This window comes from Amia ocellicauda, chromosome 7 (assembly GCF_036373705.1).
Source record: "Amia ocellicauda isolate fAmiCal2 chromosome 7, fAmiCal2.hap1, whole genome shotgun sequence".
In the NCBI taxonomy this organism is placed as follows: domain Eukaryota; kingdom Metazoa; phylum Chordata; class Actinopteri; order Amiiformes; family Amiidae; genus Amia; species Amia ocellicauda.
In genome coordinates this window covers 40,170,464-40,196,473 of record NC_089856.1, presented here as the reverse complement: position 1 = coordinate 40,196,473, position 26,010 = coordinate 40,170,464, and the positions used below count along the sequence as shown (strand labels likewise).

At 41.3% G+C, this 26,010-nt stretch overlaps 1 protein-coding gene across 1 annotated transcript in view; it reads right to left on the bottom strand.

Annotated features, from left to right (window-relative positions):
* Positions 1-25,748, bottom strand: part of anos1b (anosmin 1b) — a 36,312-nt gene extending 10,564 nt beyond the window's left edge. The window contains exons 1-6 of the mRNA XM_066709576.1: positions 25,417-25,748; positions 16,354-16,401; positions 4,010-4,072; positions 2,804-3,011; positions 2,082-2,266; positions 1,604-1,733 (exon numbers count right to left, since the gene is read on the bottom strand). Coding sequence (XP_066565673.1) covers positions 1,604-1,733; positions 2,082-2,266; positions 2,804-3,011; positions 4,010-4,072; positions 16,354-16,401; positions 25,417-25,590 — 808 coding nt within the window. The 5' untranslated portion in view covers positions 25,591-25,748. The remainder of the gene's footprint in view (positions 1-1,603; positions 1,734-2,081; positions 2,267-2,803; positions 3,012-4,009; positions 4,073-16,353; positions 16,402-25,416) is intronic.
* Between the last annotated feature and the right edge of the window lie 262 nt (positions 25,749-26,010).

The following is a 26,010-nucleotide window of genomic DNA, read 5'->3' as shown; positions in this document are numbered from 1 at the left end:
AATTGGTGAACCTGGAGTTGATCAAATTAATTTGGGAGGGAAGAAATACGAGCTACAGCAGCAAAAGCAGTCAATCACGTCGCTTGCCTTTCTGCCTAAAACAATATGATTTTATTACCATAGGGTTTGTTGACACAATCAATTACCTCTCTGACAAAGCTTCTATTTCATTTCAGATAATAACCTTAAGGGCAGGAAATTTCTGACGTGAACTTGATATTCTCCTGATATGACCTCAGTGGAAAATCATGTGTGCCAATATGCATCCTTTAGACAGGACACAAAACCCAGTGTATAAAATAAGCCTTTATTTGGTTTTGTTGATTGACTTTATTAAACTTATTGACTTAAAATTAAACACTATGCAGCACTGAATGAATAACAGTACCAAACGATTACATTTAAACTGCTCAGTTATTTGTTAAGCTAAATATTAAATGGGACAAATTATTATTAAATTATCTATTAAATCAGCAGGTAGATACAAAATAATGACCAGACTGTAAATGATGAAGAAAAGACCTAATGTAAACATTTTTGAAAAGTCAGATTCGAAGCTCCAGTATCTGAGAAGACATGGGGAAGTGTGGGATTGGGAATTGGAGAGACAATGGCCTTTTCCTGGCTTTGATCTACAGTGATGCCCAGGTTTTCTCAGAGAGAGAAATTACTGCAGCAACTCTATCATTTTTTCAAACCACTGCAAATTGAAACCCGTTTTCTCAATAGGCTTTAATTTGTTGTTCACTGATGTTTGTAAATTGGACTGGAAATACGTGTCATTCACCGACAGTTGTAACAGAGAAAAAACTACGAATGGTTAAAGGCAAAGGATCGTTCATGAAATCTGGTTTTGCTCAGATTCAGAAAATAGATGCCGAACTCACAGCTTCAGTGCTGACACAGACCGTCCCCCTGTTCCTTCCATCTGGGACGAAGATGGCTGGGCAGAATTTCACATTCCAAGAAGACAACAACCCCAATAACAGTTCCAAGAACTGGAGAACTGTGTTTTTAATTTTCAATTAGTTTTGATGTTTTTTAAAAGATGAGTCTGGGGGGTGGTGGGGGTGAGGGAGATACAATGTGTACAAAGCTCCATAAATCACACATCTTGTGTTCTAGTAAATGTATAAAGAACTGCATAGAGACAGATGGATATAACAGTACAAAAATATATCAGATAGTTAGACAGATACTGCAGACAGGCACTACACAGTTAGCTACTTTTTCCAATAGTTTGGAGCTGAAAGGGGCTTCTGATACTGAGCTCTCATGTTGCGTGAAGTCTGAATCCCACCATCAAGTAGCTCAGATTCAGTCTGATTTAAAGGTGGACACATTTCACCTTTTTTGCACCAGGAGCAGAACCCAGCAGAGTACAGGTATACACTCAACTGGAGACTGTGTGTGTGTGTGTGTGTGTGTGTGTGTATGTGTGTGACACACAGAGCTCAGCATCTGCGAAATGCAAGATGTTGATGAAGCTGGGAGCGTCACAGTGCAGCGTTGAGATGGAACATGCGACATGCAATTACGGCAGCATGGGTTTAAAAATAAATTAAAACCCAAAACAAGTCAGAGCTGGGCCTCTGTCTCTCACCTCGGGATGAGTGGAAGTGCTTGCTGGGTGTGGTGAAGCCGCGTGTGCCGTGGACGTTGACGGCACTCACTCTGAATTGGTACCAGCGGTGCGGTCGCATGTCCTCCAGCACCGCCCGCTCCTCTGGGGTCTAAAGAGGCAAGACAGGAGGGGGTGATTGATGGTCACTTAACTCTATCAGCCTGGCAAACGCTAAACCTGATTAGTCCTCCCCTACCGATAAGGACAATGCCTGATGAGAATAGAGATGGCCAGATGATCACAAGCAATTAAAAAGTAAATACAAATCTTCCTTCCTGCCTTCTTTATTCTTCACTGCAGTGCCCTCCAGCCTATTTCATCACCTCTGCTGATGAACAATGTCATTCTGTCTCAACTCTCCTGATTTGCAGGTCACTGTTTGTACCCATCTATCCTTGCTGTCAATCATGTTTCTGAACTATTACTTTGGAACACGCATATATGCACAGGTGTGTACCATGACGACATTCTGCCAGGGCGTGGCCTCGTCCTCACTGGGGTGAATGCCATAGTTCGAGCGTCTCTGCAGGACATAGAGCACGGGCTCTACAGACACATTAAACTTGGACATCCAGGACACCTCCACCTGCCCGTCCGCCGCCTCCTGGAACGTCATGTCCTTCCTGGGCTTCAGAGGAACACCTGGGAGAAACAGGAATTTTAAGATACCAAAAAAAACAACCAGCAGACACAGCTGAAGAGAAAATGATGACCAAACATGTCTCGCCTGGCCGCACGACCCCCAGATTGAATCCCTGTCAAGCCTGCCCACAGCCTATGTCTGCCCTGCTCTTGTTGTGGAGGTGACCCCAGGGGTTCCTTGTGTCTCAAAAGTCTTGTTCCCAGAGTGCATATTTATTGGTCATTCAGAAAGAAAGAGGTAAACACAAACATGCACACGCACTCACACAAAGCACTTAACAAACAAAGGTTCCAAACAAACACGTGCAACATATGCAAAACCAGCTGTGCAGACAAAGCCGAGAGATACATGATGATTAAAACCTAAACTTCAGTAATTAAATACAGCAACTTTTCCCTTGGCTTGACTTGTGTTGTTTTACTTTGTGGAAACACTCTCAATCGGAGGGAAAAACTAAAGTGTAAAAAAAAAAAAAAAACTATGTTGTTTCACGCCACTGGTTATTGGCCTGCACTTGGTGACCCCAGCACACTGACCTTTGAACTGGCTGGCTGGGCTCTGACAGGTGTGGCCACAGCCGTTGGAGCAGCACTTCCTGTGTCCGGAGCACTCGCGGTCCTCACTGCAGCCCTCCACACAGGCGGCCGCAAAACCCGAGGCCTTCTGGGGGGGTGGGCAGTCTCCCTGCTTCTGGGCTTGGATGGACATGAGGAACTCGTAGCTGGTCACACACTCGTGGTGCTTCTGCCAGAGAGGAGGACAAACTCATTAGAGTAGTGGTAACTGCTTGAGACACTGAGAAAAACTATGAAAGCACCGAAGCGATCTGAGGCATCACATCAGCAAACCAGCCTGTCCTCTCCAAAGCTTATACGCATAGGAAGGCTTGTTGATGCGGTTCAGGCAGTTTTCGGTTCTCTTGAGTAAAATAAGCAGCAGATTTAATAACCTCACTCCTTGTTACTGCTGTGAGTGCCCATGACAGGACATGAATCAAGATATTGAACTATTATAAAACAGTTACACAGAAAATAATACCTTTAAGCGAACTCTGATCCTGCTGACACAATAATGATGAAAAAGTATCTTGTTTCATTAAAGTTAACTCACTGGATCTGTGTAATGTATTTTGACATCTTAAAAGAGAAGGACAGCATTTTCCTGTCATCGCTGCTCGCCACTACCAACGTTTTCTGTTAATGTAAAGCCACAATCTTAAAGCATAATCTACGAGCAGCTCTAACAGGATTAAATCGTACTCTGTTTATGAGTAGGTTTGTCAGCATAATGCATTCCCTGCACCAGCAGAATGTCTTCAATCAGCAATCCAGAAGAAGGTCAAATTCTTTCATAAAAACTCACAAATGGGATAATAAAGGGTTCAAATAATTACATCCGAAAATGAGCACTCGTTTTTTTCCCTTAGTGTAATCTAGAACCCCTCAAAAGTATTTTATAAAATGATTTAAATCAAGGAATGATTGATTTTTCTTAATAAAGGATTTGGGGGATTGGTTATTATCTTCTTATTCTCCTCTCAGCTTTTGGAAGTGTTCAAGCCATTTGTGTTGGACAAATCTCCTCTTAATGGCTTATACTCACAGATATCTGTTGTGTTTCTTAGATAAGGACATTTTAATTAATTGCAGACATGCAATAGAATGATTTTATCTCTCACCGTTGGCAACCTGTGGTAAAAGCCGGCAGTGTCACACCCAAACAGAGAGTTCAACTCCACTCACCTTGCATGTCTTGTGATACACACTTCTCCTGGTTTCCCACAGTTCCTTGCATGGCTGTAGGCACTGTGAACGAGTAAGGTCAGTGTGTTAGCAGTCTTTTCAGAATTCAAATGTACAAAAAAAGTATAACAATCTCCAAAAACATCTACAGTAGATTTGTTTTGTAATTGGGCACCATGTGCAGGATGCCACACACTGGCAAAACCACAAATCTTATTTACTATCCCAGGAATGTCTCAGAAACAATGCTGATACCCTCAAAATATCAGGAGTAAATAATTTATAATGGCCGCTTTGTGCAAAGTCTTGTATTATCACCAGTCTTGGTATGGGGTTGTGCAGATCTAGCTGTCCACCACTTATTGTTATTATTATTATTATTGTTGTCCGATGGCAAAAGATTTCAGCTTTTTACTGACACCGGCATTCTTCCCAACACCTTTTTCAAAATCCCACCAGCTATGAAACCAGCTAGTGAAATCTTGTGGTGGCATTGCTTCTCCCCACGTGGTCCAGGTCCCTTCCGGCATGGACCACCCACAGACAGAGGGACAGGTCGTTTCCGAGCATGCTCACAAATCCGAGACACAGGCCGTAAAAATGTCAGCCTGTGACAGTTATGACCGCTTCGCTCTTCACATCAAGACTTAATCACCACTCCCCTTTCACAACTGCTCCCTTCCTGCCCCCACCCTCCCATCTCCCCCAGCTGACACGCCAGCACAGGTGAACATGGCTAGTACCAAACCAGTAGCCAAGAGGGGGAGTCACACTTTATTACTGATTTGCAGCCACCCCTCTCCAACATGCAAAATGGTTTTATCACTGACTGTCTAGTTACATCAGGGTTGGTCAATATGTAAGATACATATATAAGATTATAATCAGCTTCAACTCATTGCATAATTTTATAAAATTCTGGGCTGATAAATATTTAGATACGGTACCTTTTTTGTTTATTCGCTTCATGGTAATTTTATTATTTTATGTATTTATTTCCTGCAGTAAATTAATTACTATACTAAAATGACAATAACAGCTAAAATAACTAAAATAACTGTCCCGTGGATTCCCAACCCAAAATGTTTCACCTTGATCACCCAAATTCTGGAATCCTTTATTTTCTTTATTTTATTTGATCAATTTTTTAAACTTGACAAGTAGATGGAGAAAGGAAGTAATGCATCATGCTTTGGTTTCAGTTAACCATGCATGTGAACGCTCTTCCCTGACCGCTCTCTCGGCCCCTGTCTCTGCAGTCACACTGATCTCGAGTTCCTGCACTCTTGATGTCATATTCCTCCCTGACTTGACTTCAGGCTAATTCATCAAATATGTCTTTTCACCGCACGGCGTTTTACCCCCAACAGTGCATGAACATTTGTACATTTCTTTTAAATGCATCTGAAAATATGAAGACATCTGCTACACATTATCCAAATGATCACACAGACATTTGCCTGCGTCTGTTTATTCCCGCCTGCTGACTAAAACCTTCACACCGCGGCACTTTCTAATGTCCAATCCTTGATTCTAAAAATAATTCTGACATGTAGGACTAGATTTTGTATTCTAAAATAGGTGCCTGACGCAATAATAATAATAGCTAAGAAAACAATATTGCAGTTGTGCTTTACTGTTCCATTTTCATGTTTTTTTATAGGAACAGATATATGGAGAGACAGATACAAGAAATAAATGCATATAAATAGATCTGGATACATTTTTGATGATAATTGTGCTAACACAAAATAATGCCCTGCAGATGTGCAGATGTAATTTTTTTCTGACATGCCAAGCTGTTTAAGATACTGTTTCACACGAAATATCTTAAATCTTTATGACTTGTTTTACAAATTTTAGCCTAATCTTGTGCCCAGTTGTAAATCTGTAGTTTCATCTTTGACAAATACTCTATAAATGTAGAGTTCAAGAGCGACACATTTGTCACTTTATATATATATATATAAACTGAATATATCACTGAAGTCATCAACTGAAAAGTAAATCATTCACATTTCAGCTTTATATATGTATGTATTAGATAAAGCTCATGTTCAGATGTACTATGTCTGAATTGCATAGCTTAAAATTATTATTATTGACAACAACAATCACTTATAATATGAAAAACAACAATAATACTAATAAAATAATATTAATAACAATAACCACTGACTCAATCATTGGGTTATAAGTGAAAGAATTAAAATATTAAATTGTCATTGCTGTGTCTTGAATGGCTGTACAATAATGCACCACTAAAGATGTATATATTTGTTTGTAATAATCTCTTTAATGAAAAAGCTCCAAAAACAAAACAAATGTTAAATAATAAAATGCTAACATGCATGTGCAGACACACTTTACCGGGCTGCCCTTTCAGTTCCTCAGCTTATTGAAAAGGTGCCAACGACGGCGGAGTAAATCTCTCTGCTGACAAGTCTAATAATGGAGTGTCCTGAAGACTGGTGTTGGTGATGTAAGCAAGGCCAGGCCCGGCCAATGTACACAACATCCATCTAATCAGTGCTGACAGATTTCTTAAGCCACCTTGATGTCCCCACTTCAAAAGGTGCAAAAATGCTACTACAGGTCTGGGAGTTATCAATGTGACAACACATTCTTGGGCAACGTCCTGCAGATCCGAGCGGGTGGGGGGGAACTGACATAAATCTATACTATTCCTAAGACCAGAGCACACGTCTCCGTGACTGACTGAATAACAAAACAACTGCTATCTTCAGAAACGAGGTGATAAGGATATTACTCCTGGTATGCTCTGACAAAGGTTATCCATGGCTAATTTTTAGATATGCAGGGCTGCACATGAGACTAGGAACCTGCTTCGGATCTGTTTTATTTTAGTTGACGTCTAACACACACACACACACACACATACACATTAGCAGGAAGAGGAATAAAATGTAAATGGTAAACACAAAAAATTTAGATTTCGGTACATTTCAAAGTCTGGAAAAATTTTGGAAGACACGTAGGGTTTTTAAAACAGCTAGTTTCAATTTGGTTCAGACATCCTGGCCCAGACAATAAGCCTTACCATTTCAGGTAGCTAATCTCTAGCACCACTGTGGTTTAGCCCTAGCCATAGATGACATCATCTTATAAAAGCTCTTTACACAAAGTAAAATGTCTTGTGTGCAGACGGTGGAAACCCAGGGTTATTCTCACTGGTGGTTTTGGACCACATATCTCTGGAATGCTTTAACTTTGGATGTGCAACACTTTAGTGGTTGTAATCCACTTGCAAGAACACGACAGAACATCAAATAAATGGCTAGATCCATAAAGATGAGATTACAACCAAGCTGGCTTGTTTTGGCAGTTTGAGTTCCCCTCAGCTCTTCCTGGTCCTGAATGGTCAACCTACTGTATAAATATTTTTCACATTTAATTTGACCAGTCTAGACATTTTATAAGTGCTATTCTTAATTAAAAGGTTTTCTTATAAAACATGTTTTTAAAAACTACCACTAAGCACTGATTCATGTCCCGTGCATTGACATTTACTCAGAAATACCACATTCATACAGGAAAATCCAAAGGGTTTATTCAAGACCTCAGTAGAGTAACTCAGGCACCCAGTAATAACTTCTGTGTGTATCACTCCTGTGGTGTAATTTTGTGTCTTCAATTAAAACAGCGGAGGAGTCGATGACAAAATCGGAGCACTTATTAAAACCCTGACCCTGGCTCTTGTTCATGTGAAAAGGTGAATCAAGGCCAAATCTGCAAACCACGCGGTCTTAGTTAGACATCCAGACAGAAATGCAAAGCTACAAGTATCGGAAGCCAAAGTTTTGCAAGAAACCTAACCCAAATTAACACTTAGCCCAATCCTTGCCAACATCAACATTTTCAGCTACACCCAATCTGAAACAAATTCCGTCCTTTTAATCTAGTAGAAATACCACTTTAACACCAATTTAAACTTAACCCTAATGTACTGATAAGTGCATTTTCCAGATATGCACTAGAATAATTGTGTGATTTGCTTTGATTAAGTTGACTACATTTACTTGCTTGTATTTTTGCAATGATAATGTGACCAGAGCAATCTCTCAGTGAGTACATAAATCAGTCTATGGATCTATGCAGGAGATACGCCCCTGTGTTTGACCAGCATTCACGGAGTGAGATAGCCCTTTATCCCACCGTGTTTTTGAAGAATGTTGCAGCAGTTTAAATACGAGACATTAAACTCTTCTAAGTGTAACCAAAGCCTTATTTTTAATGTTATCAGTCACAATGATGGACTGGAATGATGGTGGACACTGCCGGAAAACTCCCATGAGCCTCTTTGCTAACGTACACAGAAGTTTGAGGATCAGTCCCAGAGGAGACGTTGTGTTCAACCTTAATCTGCCATACAGCCGAGACACAGCGAAGAATGTTTCTAGAAGGAGCCAGAATTACAGCAGCTCACTACCCTATAAATCAGATAGCAGAATACAATGAAAAATGCTCACTTCAACTTCACTTCAAAATGAACCAGTCAACATATTTTTTTATATAATGCATGAGGTGGCAGTAAAACATGTATATATTCCATAATGAAACTCAACACCTTAATTGATGATAGCAGGTTTATTAAGTGGGAAGACTCCCCACATATTGATGTTTGCAAAGGGTGGCATGATGTAAACGTCTTGGAAAGCACAGACTTATTGATTTTATTTGTGTGGTTACTGATTTGAGCCATGTGATTTGGATTCAACTGCCGTCAAAAGGTGTTGTTTTTTCCCACCACTTTCCATGAACTGTTCCTCAATCTTCCGTGCCTCAAGTGGCCAAACCCAAATCCAGCGGGACACAAAGAGCAGAGAGCTCAAATCTGCAGGGAAAGCTACGCCTGAGGCAGCCACCATTATTATAATGTAAAGTTAAATGAAAAATCAAACAAATAAAAAAATAAACGCATTTGGACGCAGCAGGGAAATTCACTGTCTGTCAGATTTGTGAGTTACGGGATACAAACAATACAGTGCGGTCACTTCAGGTAAGGGCCAGGGAGGGAACCCCAGATACAGAGGCCTGAACTCGGACATTGCAGCAGCCCCATGATAGATGATTGTTTAATAAGCTGCAGTCCAGGATTTAGATATTTGTCAACTGGCAGGCATTTAAACCGCTCTTCTCAACATCCCTGCTGTTTCACAGGTTGAAGTGGCGCAAGGGGGGCTGGCTGTCAGGTTGAGTTAGAAAGAAAGAAGAAGAAGAAGAGAAGAAGAAAAGAAGGGGGAGGGGGAGACAAAACCGGCAATATGGAAAACGCTTCAAGAGATGAAAGCTTCCCTGTATAATATAAAAAGCTATCGCAGCTGGACTGATCTGAAGGAACAGTAGAATTCCAATCACACCGTACCGTACATCTGTCTCTGCTTCCTGTGTGAGAGGGTTTAATGTGTTGGCTGGGCTGGGTTTATGACAGGTTAGCTCTTCTGCAGACAGTAATACTGACATTCTAGACAGTGCGCTTAGGTCTCTTTTCTGCTCGTCAGCTCTGTACCTCGGGGTGAGAAATGCACATAAATCACATGCAATGTAAAGTTGTTTGGCGGTAATTTCATTCAGATGTTCTACATCCATGAGCGCTGTTCTGCTGACCTTTTTTCCTTTTTTTTTTTTTTTTTTTGGTGATTTGGTTTGCACATTATTATTTAGTCTCAGTAAATGTAATTTCCCAGCAGGGATCTTCTGATCACATTTTACACCCCTCTTAAGGTTTAAAACCAGAACAGTCATTTTGTTTTTGTTCTCTGTTTGATTAATAGCTAGTTCACACCTTGGTACACTCAAAGTGAGTATAAAAAAACAAGAAATGTGATTCTCTCATCACACAAAGAACGGAAGAACTGAAAATACTGTCATGCTTTCACGAAACAGGAGATCCTCATCCACACAATATCAATATCATCAATATCAATTCATGTTCACTTTCATTAGGATAAAACAATTGCCAAGTTCAAACTACAAAAGGTAAAAAGGTAGATCTCTAATATTGTGTTTTACTATTTTTTCCATGCAGTTACTTCTTGGTAGCTTGCCACTTAATACTGAGGTGATAATGTTTCAGGTAATAGATTTGAGACATAATCTGAAATCTCAAACTTCTAAGCAACTACATTCTGCTGATTAAGTCCTCTGGTATTACATAGCTCAGAGGATTGATATCTGTAATGGGAGAGATTCAGAAGTCACATTCCACTGAGATAATGAGAATTCTTTGGAGGGAAATATTAACTATCTGCATTGGAAAGAATTCCACGGAGTGCCTGGCTCTCTCTGCTCTGCACCAGTCCTGGAAAGCTGAAAAGGAGATACCGTGATCAGAGAAGAAAAAATAAAAGCACTGAGAAGACAACTATCAGACATTATTTCACACCTAATTCTTACTCAAGGTGATGAAAACTCTAGGCCAGGGCTATGTTTGAAAATATGCCTCAGGTATTTAGAAAAACAATAAAACAAGCAACATGGGGCAAGATTTGTAACATATTCACACATCGGCAATTGCACACCTGTTCACAGATGATATGATCAGTGAAAATTGCATGTTTATGGAAATAGTTTTTGGATATTGTGGGGCAGCAGGCACAAAATGAAAACAGCCAGATGCAATACTTAATTATGCTAGCAGTGGTGGTCCTGAATCCCTGGTTGCGAGTTTCAATTCACTTGGTGCATTTGACCATGTGGTTTTCCTTTGGTGACTGATTTACACCTTCTGCCCTTCAAACTGGCACCTCATTACTCTGTGGTGTGTCTGACTTTCTATTTTCTAAAACCGCTTTGCAGACACACACACACACACACAACAGGAAATGGCAGGGGAACACCTATAAATAAATCCTATAGTACTACAGCATGTTTATCAGCACCGGTTTATGTACTGAAGGAATTTCTCACTTTTAACTCAGATCTCGGTCAAATCAGAATGAAAATATCACAGAGGAATTGGGCCTCAAGTTCTTAGATTTAAAGGAAAATGAACAAAGCAACAAAACCCACACAGTACAGTATGCACAGCTGTTGTGGAGACTTTGTTTATCTGCCTGGAGTTTGTTTATTTGCGAAAGAAGAAACATCCTCTTTGACTTTCAATACAGACCCGTTGCTCGGTCGCTGTGGAAAACACACAGCTAGATGACACGGCTCCCAAACAGGAACCTAAACTGACAGCCCAGCCCTGGACCTGCCAAAACACACTCAGTGCACAGCCTCCTCAAAGCCATCTTACAGCCTGTACACAGCCTGTTTATTCCAGCTGTCCAGAGAGATTCTTTCGGCTACAAATACGGGGCCAGAGAGCTGAGGCTGACAGGATGCTCAGTGTAACATCTCTGTATTGCAAATGAAAAGCCATGGCCCAGAATCTAATTCTCACTCCTGATTATCACTACAGAGTTGTTCTTCTTCAGAGACACTGATTGTCTTCAAAGACTCGGTGGGTGAGACATCTTGCAGACCTGATCAAAAGTATGTTGTCCTTCACAAATTCGGGGGAATCACTGTACTTATAACATCAATTAACAAAGCAACCTGCAACACTGATTTAATTATAATGTATTTGACGGGTAATAGGAGCAAATCTGAGGTCGATAGGATACATAAATGACACCTTTTAGATGCAAACCTGGCCACAGGTGAAAAATGCTTAACTGTTTCAAGTCTTTGTTTCTTTTTGTAGTTCTAAAAAGGAGATTCTTCACTGTTTGAAGGAAGGACGTTGTGCTGTTCACTTGGATACCCTGTCTCTCCCACCCACCCGCCACATTCGCACACATACACCAGACACGCTGGGACTCGAATACGGGTGGCCTTGCCAGAGAATTTTTCAAAGTCCTAATGAAACGTGCTCAACCGTCTTTGATATTCGGACCCAAAGCTTTGTGTATTTTTAAAAGGGCTGCCAGGTAAGAAGCTAACAAAGGAAAAGAAAGAAGTAAAGAACTTCACATGGGGGCCCGGGAAGGGCAGTAGGGCGGCTTTATTCCATGGGTTTGAGCTCCAGCAAAACAGCGAGTATCCACAATGCCAACTTCAAACACCTGCAGCACATTAAGGCAACAGAAGCAGAATTGTTTCTACTTTGGTAGGAAAGTGTAAGGAAGTTTATTTTTGCTTTAATCAGTAACACACACTTGGTTTGGAAACATGTTGGAAGTTAGTTGATGCCCATAAAATTGTTTTTCCAAAAACATAAATTATCCAGAGGGTTAGATTAAAGAGACTAACAAAGTGAACGTTCCAGTGGGGGGTTCGCACTTAAATCGTTATTATTTTAGTGTGTGTAGACGAATCAAAGGAAGGGTCCAGCGTTCTGATTTAGTGTACTGTCATGCAATTTTTTATGGATTTAAACCTCACCGTGAAAGAAACCACATGTGAAGCTGCATCCTTCATTGGAGAGAAGCGTTGCGAAATTCCATTCGTATCAAGTGAATTTAAAGGTTTACACATGCCTACACAACCGCAGAACAGCTCACATTCTCTGTACGAGAAAGGGGCAGATGTCAAGGGGAGACATCCGATTCTGGCCCTCGATTCTGTGCAGTATGTTCTATCCATGTCCCTGCTATACGCTATAATTAAAACACGTCCACACACTTATGTGACTGTGCCTACTGTTCAGTGACTTATTCCCACAGTTTGGCCCCAAAAATAAGCAAACCATATTTGTGCCGCATGAATGAGTCGTAATTCTCTGAAATATGTATAATCGAGTCAGCACATGATTTGCTGACCATGGCGGAAAAGATACAGTGTCATTCTTTTAAGCTTGGCAAGATACATATAACCTGTTTGTCGGTGTCACTTACTTGCACTCATGACAGGTAAGAAATTAAAAAATTATCTGAAGGAAAACAATGACACAAGATACAAGAGGCATTTCCTTGCACTTCCTGGCTGTTCGGAATCACTGATGTGTCAGCACTGCCTACCAGCTGGAGGGATACACTTTGTAGACTCAGTTCAGGTGGTCACTGACTTTACACTGCAACCAACTGCCCCCCTCACACATAAGTCAATTGAATTGCTCTTCTTCTGCAGGACATTTCAGAAGCAAGGGACGTCCCCAAGCATGGAAAATAAATAAATCAACAAATAAATCTTGGCCCAGGCAGAAACCATAAAGGAAAACAATGACCGCAAAGAACCTTGCAGTGGAGATAAAGCAGACAAAACTCCTCAGCACTGTAATAAATATGAATCCACTTCTAAGGAATAAAGGAAGAAGTAAGTTCGAACTTGCTCCATGGAGATTGTATTACTGCACGGTTCTCAAAGCTTGTACCGTATCATATGGTTCGAATGAATCCGTCACCATAAACAATTTTACAAGCTGTAAAAGGTAACTGGCCATGCTTTAAATATGTAAAAGGTAACCAACCGTGATTTATTTCAAGGGACTGCAATGTGTGCTCTGAGACCATATGTGAATCTTTTCAAAGGACCAGACTGGGGTCCATGAAACATGATGGAAGTCTATACTAATTTTCAGAAGTAGCTCTGCACAGTTAATGTGTGTTTTAAGAGAAGCATAAATGTCATTTGCAAGAATGTCTAATTAACCTTGTCCGCCGTGAAACCCCTTTTTGAAATGATAAAAGCAATTGTGATGCCATAAAAAAGGTTGTTTTTCTTTGTTTTTGGGGGCTATATTTATTTCAATATTTTATTTTTATGAGGTGGATGGTATATTCCATATTGTCTAATGGTCAATGTGTAGAAATGCCACTCACTTTATATTTCAATACAAACACACCAACACCCACATATAAAAGAAAGTAATTATATTCCTGAGGCTAAATACAAATCTGGCATGGCTTCCCAGGATGTAAACCAAAATGACTTGCTTGGTTTATTACATTTATTTAGCTTCATGCTTTTTACTGCTATTGGTTCTGCAATGCATCTTCCACTCTGGTAAATGAGTATATTATTGATTCTAATGTACCCTGTAAATATAAAGTTCATAGCAAATGAGCTCTGGCTTGTTTATGATTCCACGAGAGAGAGAGAGAAACCACACACACAAGAAAACTATTTTAACTTTATGCAAATGCTAGGTCAACAAGTGTCCTTGTGACCCAACAAACCCAGCCGAGAGACACAATGTTGGTCCAGACTGTGGGCCACAGCTCTGTGCCCGGCTGGGGGGTCACAGCCAGTGACCACACAAGCAGTGCGAGACTGAACCCAGGACCCCTCCACCCTGCCAGGCCTGTGGCCGGACGCAGGTCAATTAGCAGGCATCCTACTACTCACCTGCTGGGCTCTGGGTAGAGTGGCACAGACAGCGTGATGACAGCCCTCAGCTGGGGACAGTGGGAGAACAGGGGCTGCAGCTGTCTGGATGACCCAGCTGGCCGCACAAGAACTGGAGGGAGGTTTGCAGGAGGTTGCGAGAGGTCAAATCAGACCACTGACCACAGAATGCAGTGGGAGTGGGTGGGCAGTGACCAAGAGACCTCCACACTGCAGGTATCCAGGAGTGAAGGGAAAACTGGACACACAGTTTCAGTTTTTCCTGATCCCAGAGTACGTCCCAGGTCAGTGCCGTGACAGATGGGACCAGACAAGCCCAGTGAAGGGCTCTTGAAACAGACAGGCCAAGAGAGAGGGTCTGGTTACTGCCCTCCGGTCACAGTGCAAAACAGACACTTTCACCTCAAATATCCATCTCTTCCCCCATGCAGACTGTGGCAGAAAATTCAGCTCAGGTTGTGGGTAACGCACACAACACAGCTGTGCACTAGGCAGAGAGGATGTATTCCTATTTTTTATTTAAAGAGTTAAATATGGCGCAGGGATACAAGAGTGAGTTACTCTGAAAAGCAAATTAGGGCAAGAGAAAATATGTGTTTATATGTGGTGTTTGCATTATTAAAGAAATAGGAAGAAAGGAAAAAAAAAAGTCTCCTTCTTGGCATGATGGATAGGCTTCCAAACGGCAGTTAATTCTTTTCATGCGCAGAGAAACACAGTCAAGCCCAAGAGGATGTTAAATTACTGCCGTTATTTTTACTAGAAGCACAACATTTACTTTACCGATTATTTCAGGGAGTGTGGGAGGATAACCCCCATCTGAAAGCAATTAGAACGGCTCAGGGTTTGGTGTGAGAATTATAGGCTTCACAGGGGGAAAGCTCTACCTTTTTAGGCTTGACACTTTTAACCTCAGTCCCTGAAGGCAAAAAGGGAAGGGGAGGGGTGGGGGTGGGGATGTGGGGCTGAGGGGGCGCGTTTAAAACTGTCTGGCTTCGGCAATTACCATAAGTGAGCTTGCACTGTTTATGGACTTATTACCACAAAAAGAGCAATTAGGCTTGCGTATCAATTTGTTTCCGATACCTTCTTCTTCTTGGGAGACTGCACACCCTGTTTGTAAGAGGAAAAGCCGTTCTGCTCAATAACCGAGTTATAACAGTTCATAACTCTAGAACAAGACGTTAGACACATACAGAGCAGATTTATTTTTCTCTGCCTACTCTATGCCACAAACTTGAGGGAAGGTGTTTCCGAATTTCCTAGACTGCTCGGTGGCTGACCTCCTCGTTTTATTGCCCTCTAAGACGTCCAATTACAAAATGGTAACCTGCTTCTTTTCACATACCACATAAAAGTGTCATAAGATGCAATATATCAGCCGTAAGCTGTCCACCAGCAGTGTGACTGAAGCCTGGAAGGGAATGATCTCAATTTACAGAGCAGACACAGTGGACTCACTTACTGTATCTGGGTAGTTATCAATAAGGTCTTACAGTGACACAAAATCACTTAAAGCTATAGAGAGTGAAAGCTGGATAAATACATACATACATACATACACATACATACATACATAAAAAAAAGACTTGACTCGTATTAGTAATAACTGCAATGGTGTGTATTTCTCAGCTACCACAGCAATGAGCAGGCCTGGCAGGAGGAAGGAGGGCACAGGAACGCAGGAATGTGCCCGAGTCCCTGGCCTCAGAGACGCTGCCTCCCCCTGTGCTTTTAATTGAAACTCCGATGACTTTTTTCAAGCTCAGTGCAGAACACCAACGGCAGCAGTTTAGTCCTGTGACTTTGCCAAGCACACGCAAGCCATGTGTTTCTGATAAAACCAGAGAACCCCCTTTACACTCTCACTATTGCCAACAAAAGGATTCCATAAAACTGTACATGAGCAGCAAAGTGCTGATTCACACCAGTGCAAAAGGTTCAATATACTGCAATAGCAAATGAAAGAACTGCGGAGAGCGACAGTAGTAAGAGGTTTGGAGTCATTTCTCAGATGACTGAAAGTGCAGAGTGAGAGAGAGGCTACATACCTGTGAACACCTTCTGTGATTTTCACACCAGCCCAAAATGTCATTGTTCTAGAATTTAAAGAAGAATACAAGAAATACATTAGGATACACAAACACACATGTAATTCGGTCATTCCTGAAGGTTTGTTTTTCTTCCACACATTTTGTTGGGGGGGGGTGTTATTGGAGCACTACAAAACTGTACTGAATAAGCTAACTGTTAAAAGAAACATAATGGGGATATCTAACTGATAGCCTGCTTGATTACAAATAGAACAGTGTCTGTTTTCCTTCCATTTGATAGAATTTGCAGGTGTTCCTGCCTAGAACAGCAGAGGTAATGTTATCACAAGCCATTAGACTTGTATTGTACGCCCCTGCCACAGGATAAAATCATTCTTGATTGCATTGAGGGAACTGAGAAAAGCCATTATTAAGATGAATTTAAGATAAAGAATACAGAAGACAGAGGTGTAAATTAATGCAACTTTTATCAACATGCTAAGCTATCGCCAAAAAAAAAGGGTGCAACACACAGGTAGTTTTGTAGTGCAAAGAATCATATCACACTACCTTGATAAGATTAAACCATTTTAAAAATGCACAGGTGAACAAAGAAATTTGATACAAAATTGGTTATGTAAGATGGCTCTTAGTGAAAATAAAATACTGCCAACAAAATAAAATAATAATTAAAACTAACAAACTCGCTGCAGGAACATTTAAATAAAATGATTCCAAATCGCTGTATCGACTCACAGCACACCTTGAAGTTGAAGTAACGGACGCTTAATCAAAGCAAACCCTGCGAATGCCCGTGTAGCCTGACAGGTCGATCGGTTTCCGAAGCAGTTCGTTATTGAGCGGTAGACAAAACAGGGGTCCCTGTGCTTGACGGGTCGCAGTCTCCTGGTGTCAAAACAGGCCCTGAGGAGGCATACCAAGGTAACACCATCCCTGAGATTACATGGACTGTCCTGAGAGCTCTGTCACTCTTCCTTTAAGCTACCTCAATGAAGGGGCTGAGAAGGGAAAGAAAGAAATGCCAATTTAAGAGCAGACACCTACCGACAAAAGGAGTGGTGGTGGGGGAGAAAAAAAAACAGCACTTTAATTTAGATGTAATTAGAGAAAAATGGTGTTACACAAAAGCAAGCTGAAATCCAAGGCCTGAGGGAGAAATGCTTTTTGACTTAAAAGGCAGATTGAATGGTCTGTGTATGGTCCTTGTGTGAGAGGGTTGGCTTAAGTGTATTGTCACCGGGCTTTGATGAAGAAATGCATTGTGCTTGAGACTTAAGGAGCACCCTGTTTTCTCTTTTGAGGGGGGGCCTGCTAGTGTAGGTTAACTATTGATTGACAAGGTCAACAGGACGAATGAAAGAACCCTTTACCTACACAGGGACATGTGGACTTAATAAGAATGTGTTTTCCTTGTTGTTTTTCAATATAAAGTTACATGCAGATTATCAAAAAGAAGGTCACCTTGCTCCATTGTGTTGGAAATCACAGAGACGAGCACACTCACTCGACTAATGCTGCACCAGAAGACCTTTAACTTCCCTCCACTTTTTCTTCCCTTTTTCTAGCAACACAAATGTATTCAGTGTTTACCTCCACACCGTCTTCATACCGGTTTCTGTCTTTCGAAGATCACACAGTGTATAGGAAATTACCACATTTTGCAATTTTAAGAATGCCTTTAAAACCTTTCTTCTTCGATTTGTAGTTTGTTTTTCCTTTATACAAACTTTGGCAGAACATGTTTTACAAATGCAGTACAATAGGATTTACAGCCAATGCGTGTTTATATATATATATATATATATATATATATATATATATAATTTTTTTTAGTTTTTTTTACCAGGTTTCTCTAAATATTATTCATGGGAATTTCTCCTGTGCTATTTGAAATATACACACAGGAAATCCTGACAGTTCTCATCAAACAGATAATATCTGAGGAAACAAATTCAAAAAAGGAACAAGAGTATAGCAAGAGAGGACTGGGTCTTCACTGAGTAAATTGCACCAGCACTCATCAGGTGGTGTTTATGTCTCCAATAGATGCAGCAAATTCGTTCTGTCAGTCAGACGGTCTCTGGCCCCGCCAACACTTTGTTGTCCCACCGCCACATGTGCAGACATTTAAGCAAAAATGTTTTAATACAAAGAAAACTTGTTTTCTACGGCAACTTAAAGTCTGATATATCTAAACATGCTTTATGGCACTTGACAGCAAAAATGTTGTGTTAAATTGTACACTTTTCCCCCGTGGAGCTGCAGAGCCAGCATCAAAATCACCGTACAAAGGCCTGGCCTCTCAGGAGGGCACTTTGCGGTCTTTATTTTTCTAATTCCACTATTATCTTGATCAGTAAATGGGATAAGTTGGTTGTAATGGTTTTTGCCTGCCTTTCTGAACTTGCAGCAAATGGCAGTCTGTAAATATTCCCCACCCCCACCTCCTTTCCAATATCAATCAAATTCCAAAACAAATCAAACCCTTTGATCTTCAACATTGATGAGCAGCAGCCGATTTATTGCCGTATGTATTCAGGGTTTGTGTGTGTGTGTGTGTGTGTGTGTATCTACAGGAAGAATCAATTTAGATCAATTCCACCGGGAGGTTGCTGCTCCATGCATGCAGAGCTCAGCCCCACCATCTTTAATTGCCCAATTACATGTCAGCTGCCAAGGCATGCAATTCCTGGACCTCCAGCTCCTGCCCCTCAGCCAGCCTCCACGCAGCTCCACAGATACAGATAAGGCAAGGTAATCATTGTGTAATTGCGGTAATGATGGATCCCACTACAGATAGCACACACACACTACAGATCACTTTACATCTTCAGAAATATGTTTCGAAAGCATGTAACTGATATCAACGATGCTCTGTATATTTAACCCATTCTCAATCTGGACCAGTCAAAAACAAAAGCGGACAGTTAAATTCCTTGGAACTGGGAGGAATGAAATATAAGCATTCCCTCACTAGGAAAGTTTTGTTCATGAAGTAAGTTTTGTTCATGAAGACAAAAAAGCATGTTTATTTTTTTTCTTTTATGTTTTCTTGACATTGAGTCGTTACAAAAAATCTCTGTTGAATGAGAAGTGTTATTACACAGAAAATATCTAATTTAATGCACTGTGTTTCTTTTTATAGTGCCAGGGTATACAGACGTTTATCGGGAAAGGTATTTCAAATGCAAAATAATGCTAACATATTTGAAGTACCACAGATATACTATTAGTGCATAAAATAGAATGTTTGAACGATAGAACAATTTACATTTTCTTTTTGATATTGTATTTACTTCACCTTTCACATGCACTGCGAACCGTCTTTATTCATCAGTTAAAACTAAAGGAGAATCTTATTGTTATTCTTGACAAAGTGAACCCCATTTGAGGTCAAATTAATTCATTAAGGCCTGGACACTTCATTTACTTTAGTTAAGATTCCCAAGGCTCCTGTTACAAAGTTTAATGGCTAACAAAACAAAAGGAGGAACCCAAGTGATGTCAGAGGCTAAATAAATTCATTACAGTAGGAAGCCGGACAGGGCAGAGTGTCATCCAGCTACAGTGACTCTGGACTTCTCACGTGAAACATCTGGCCTGCCTAGCCAAGGCACAAGAGCCCAGGATCAATCTGTTTTGTAAGATGTGCTCAGGAAACCTGCTCTATTGAAAAAGAAAATGAAAAAAAAGTACTGAGGCAATATACAAATAGTGGAATTGTACGGTTTTACCAAAAGCACTCATGCTAAGAAAGCAAACTGTGGAGACCCAGGTGAGGCTGTGTGTGCTCTATTTGGTGCTCTGCATTTCTGGACGACGTGGTGTTATCGTCCTGCCAAGGCTTGCTCATTTTAATATGGCATTACTGCACAGACGCAGACGCCAGCTCGACACAGAATCAGAAGGGAATTCAGACTGTATCGTTGCATTTAGGGAATGCTTTAACAGACTCGTTCACCTGCGGTCCTCTGAATAATACCCTATGTGTTGGGATCATTTTTAAAACACGCTATCGGTCAAGAACAGGTTTTAACCATGTCGGTCTGCAGCCTCATTTTCTAGGAAGTCCTCAAAAGATCCAACCAGCCATGTGCCTGCCGCCGCACACAACATTATTGTGTTTGCTAAAGAAAGATAAGGGCCCATTTCGGAAGAGATAAACCAACAAACTGAGGCAAAGAGGTTAATGATTCACACCCTGTCCAGCGGAGGTGTACCCTCCTGTGGAGGTGCCTCCTGGGGCTCCGTTTTCCTTGGAATTAGAGAAAAGGGACAGAAGATCACAGAAGGAAAGGGGAATTTTAAGTCGAGGAATCTCAGCTTGCATAGAAACCCAGTTTATTAAATCCTCTCAAAGAAGAAAACAAAAAGAGAAAAATAAACAGCTGCATATTAGAGCTGTTTCGTTAAAACAAAACAAAAAATCTACAAACAGCTTTAGTATTAAAATAGAAATCACGTGCCAGCTTTTACTAAAGGTGTAGGTAATATACCTGGGTCACATAAAACTGAGCAGCTTTTTCTAACTACATGCAGGCCTACCCTGTGTTTTTTACAGACAACTTAAGAAAGATAACTACTTTTGCTTGTTAAAGTTACAGGTCAGTTAGTGCAACTCAGACAAACTCAACTTGAAAGACTGTATTGTGATAAGAATGATAGTCATTATACAAATCTGGTCCAGTTAAAGGATTTATTTCAGTAGGCTTTAGCAGACTCTGCCTGTCTTGAGGAGTTTGTTCCTATTTGGCAGGTTTAACTCTGGAGCTACTGTGGAGCATCATGGCGAACCGTGTTATTTAATTATACACATACTGGCAGACCAATTTATTTCTCAAATTTTTCTAATTGTCCTTACGGTTTTGGTTGAAACCACACAGGGGTATGACATGAAAGGGCACAGTCTGTGTTGTTTGCGGTTGTTTTCCAGTAAACATGCATTTCAACAAAATGGTCTTGTTTGGATTTTTATTGCTTCTCTCTGTGTCAGCAACTCAAACATTTATTAGGACAGGAAAAAAAAGCCTTTAAAGTTCTCAGGGGTTCTGACTATGCAAAACTGCTCATTCGTTTTCAGCAGTAATTAGTTTTTTTAGCCCTTAATGTACTCCCTTGTGGTACAGGGAACTCACAGGACTGTTTAATGTTCAGTATTCTGTGAGTAGTTAGTTCCACCCAATGCAATTTATCTTCTTTAGAGTTTCTCTCCATTTCAGCTGGAACATGTCTCTTTAATTCTTTTAAAAGCAACTGTGGTGGAAAATGAATCTTTTAATGCTCCTTAATTCCACTGAACTACCATGGAAAACAGACGCTCAGGTTTTTGGTGCAGTTTTAATTGATCGGGATACAGTACGGTATATCACTCTTGTATATAGACACAAATGACTGAATAAGCTAATAAAAGCATGGTATCTGAGTCGCACACATGGTGGAGATTAAAACGCAGGCATTGAAGGTTGTGGCAGATTTTTGTTGAGATGGACTGTTGCATTTTTGACATTGCACTGTTGGCTAAAAAGGAGATTTCTGCTTTTTTTCTCATCCTGAAGTACATAACTTACTCAGATATCACTTTTTATTAGACCCCATTTGTACAAATAAATAGCTTATGGTGTAATACATCTCTGAAGACTCACCCACGCACAAAAAACAGCTCTTCTCATGGGCAATATGCCAGAATAATACACAAAAACGTTGATGCAGAAAGCTAAACAGCAGACGTTGAGTAACCGTAAACAGGAGCCCAGTCTTCCTTGCTACTTCAGATCTATCAAACTCCTGACAAACAGTGGTTTAATGTTAAACTCTACCATCTGTCTGCAAGTCCAATCTTTTATTAGATGAAAGCAGCTTCTTGGGGGCAGCTTCAATTCCTCACTCTGTGAAAGGCCCTGCCGGCCCACAGGTGTGGGAGTGCTGGGGCTGACGAGACTCTTAATGGCCCTTTTGTTAATATGTGAAGTAACCGCAGTGGAGCGCCGACTCGGTTGGCTAACGGTCCTTGGTGGAGCTTCCTCAGCGTATCATGATATCAGTAACACAAGGAACCGTCTCTGTCTGCTTTTTTCTGGTCAGTTCACTATGGCTCCACATCACTTCATGTCAGGCCTCGTCTCCCGCAGGCTGATCGACTGAGGAATATACAGAATGATCCCTCCTCTATCAGAGACCGTTAATCTGGACTCTGGGCCACAGGGCTGCTCCTGACTCTTCTACTACTCTTGTGAGAGAAGTAGGAGATTATCTTACTGGGTAAACAAAGACCCAGGGGTGGTGAGGGAATGGGAGGGGAGGGGAGGGGGTTGGGGGTAGGGTGGCTACATGCTCCCTTGCCCCGGCACTCTGGAAACATCGGATGTCTCATTCTCTCGGCTCGCGAACTTTTATGACCTCCCCCGATTACCTCAAAGCAACACATTTATGGTGTATGATCTCAGCCAGTGCGGGGGAAGAGGGGAGCGAGCGCATGGGCATCATTACCGCCCATCCTTGGAACCCACCGCAACTTTGAAGAGAAACATCAGAGCTTTTTATGTGTTCTCAGAAAAGGATGGAACAATGGCCTTCATTCTGTGTGATGAGGCAGTGACACATCAAGGCCAGTGAGCCTCGTTTATCTCTCGCCTCTTTTCTTTTTTCTTTACAGGTCAGTGTGGGAAGGACAGAAAGATGGGTGTTTCAGGTGGCAATTTTCCTTCTGCGCTTTTCCCTAGATTCAAAGTCAAGTTAAGATGCTTTTCTCCTTTTCTTGATCTCTGTCTCTCTCTCATCTATGGGAAGCCGTTCTCTGGAAGTTAAAAGTAAGTCTGTCTTTTTTTTTTTTACTTACATATGAAAGCACAGAGGATTAGAGGCTTATTTATCTGCTGTGCTGTCTCAGATCCCAGTGCGTTTATTTTTGGCCGTGCTCAGATAACTCACAGGCACAGCTACAGAAACACTGTACATCTGTAACCAAAGCAGGTGTCAGGGGCAGTTGTGCTTACTCAGAGAGATGACAAATGACAGAAGATAAACTTAATGCTGAGTCCCTTCTATTAGTAAACCTGAATCCACTTGTTGCATTATGGCTGATTAGAAAATGTCTATGTTTACACAGCGGCTGATCATTTCAGTTCTTTTGATGCCTTTGAGCTGCATTATGTTTTTTTTTTTTTCCTTTTGCAGGTTTTCCTGGGGAAGGATATTTTCCAAAACATTTATTTCCAATCCCATTGTGATGATAGAAATGACAGGCAACCTTTGTGTATAGTCTGAGAGTGGTGCTGTTTTGGAAAAGGGGAGGAAGAAAAGAAACTACAATATCTTCAAAATCAAACAACATTCCCTTTCAAGATATCCAGGGGGCTCATTAAACCAAAGCAAAATGTGCTTTCATCCCTGCTACTTGTGAATGAGAGGCCACAAATTATTCAATAAACACTTCAATGTATTAAATATCGGTGTTTCTACCTGCCTAGTATTGTGCACAACAGATGAAAAGAACAAAGACCAACCATATGTACTGACAGACACCATGAGCCTAAGAGAAAAGGATGCCATTAGTACATTATTATTATTACTCAATTTCTTAGCAGACACCATTATCCAGGTTGACTTACAATATAACACATTATTTTTACATGTAACCCATTTATACTGCTATGCATTTACAATCTCCCCACCTGGGACTGAACCCCTGACTCTGTGCTACAAAGTCCAGAGCACTAACCACCACTCCACTATATCCTCACAGATAACATTTTCTTTCATTTTCAAAAGCACTATTTCACATCCTCATCTTTCTCCAACGAGAGAGGGATGTTTCCCCCATATTTTCTGCGAGTCGTAACCATAATTTTACACCTGCTTCATGACGCCCTGAGATTTGTCCCACGGCCCTGCACGCCCCTTGTCACTCTTATCAGCTGGGGGTCACTGAGCTCCATCTGTAACAGTAAATCAGCGGCCATAGACAGGCTGCAATCTGAGGGGGCAATTAGGGGTGTGTTATGTTGCTATGACCAGGTTGACTAGTTCAGGTCATATGGTTGTGTTTGCATTGCGGTTACTGGACCCAGTGGTCACACATCTTTTGAACCACTGAACTGAGTATGAGATTCAGTCCTTGGTTCATATATATCACAATTCAGGGTGTGCAGATCTGCAGTTGATTGATTGCTCAAAATGTTGTTTCATTATTTATTTTTAAAGTTTGACATTACAGCTGTAAAATACAATGAAATTGCTTGAAACAATCTACCTTTAGTATATATATTTTGCATGATTTATTGGCATATAACATCTGACATGTGTGACAATTGTCAGCATTATATACATCACCAATGCAATACATTATTGAATGAGGTAAACTGGTGGGGTCTTTGCCGGGGTTCAGCCACAGAGAAGAGTACCAGCAGTTCTGACTACACAACTCAGACACCCCCCCTTCCCAAATGCAATAAAACACACACACACACACACACACACACACACACACACCTCCCCTGTGTTGTGCTCTGCAGCCCACTCTCATTAGCAGTCCAGATACGCAGGTGGGCAAAGATCAGGGGCTCAACCATAGCCAGCAGCACAGCCTCAACATCAGCACAGCAATTCATCCAGACAGTCTGCAACAGGGTCCTCCTGTTACTTCCCCACCCACAGAACTGAGTAGACACCCTTATGTTTTTATTTTATCTGGTATATTCAGTATTTATGCACACACAGAAAGACAAGTGTGTGTAAATTACCATTTCATCCGTTTTCATTCTCATCACTAACATCACTTTAGTTAAATATTATATAAATATACCTTTGCTGCAGAACACAATATAGACACATAGATATTTATTGCTACAAACAGTATTGGTCAATATATAAGTAGTCACTTGAGTAGCCCTTGAGCAGACCTCGGGATAGGTGTCGCCTGTCAAAGAGTACCGTTTCCAATCAAGCACCGACATAAACCCCTGTTCTTATTATACGATCATTCTACAGACACCACCATCCGTGCATCCCTTTCTACACTAAACTCACTTTGGCACATCTGACGTGTGGCTGGGCAGGTCTCACCTGGGTGTGCTTGAGCAGGGTGATGTGCAGAGCCAGGCAGCGGGAGGTGCACCGCGCACTGTTGATCATCTCCGAGATCTCCCCGTCCTCGGCAACAGACCTTCGGGCAACAGCAGAGCCCAAAATACTGCCCCACAACAGCAGGCTCATCTGGCAGAGTAACATCCTGTTCATAGACAGCAAACGTGGTGCCTTTAGCGTCTTCCCTTCGCCACAGCCCTGTGCGCCCTGCTGTCCCTTTTGGCTCAGTTACGCGTTGGCGCAGCAGCTCGGAGTTGACTTTGGGGCTCAGGTTAAGCACTGGGATTGCACTGACTACACAACAGCAGCACTACAGGAGCACAAGCCGGAGACACTCCCCCCTCCACTATAACACGTGTGGCACTCCATCAGATGCCAAAAAATAAAGCATCTTCCTGCCGGGCATGCCTCTGCGAAAGCTAGAAAGTTAGCGACACAACAGCAGAAGCGTCTACTTGTTTTTGTTTGTTTGTTTGTTTGTTTGTTGTTTGACTGTTAATTGCATTGCGAAAGAGGGTTTGTTTATAGGTTTGCTACCCCCCCCCTGCACACACGCACAACCCTATCATAAAG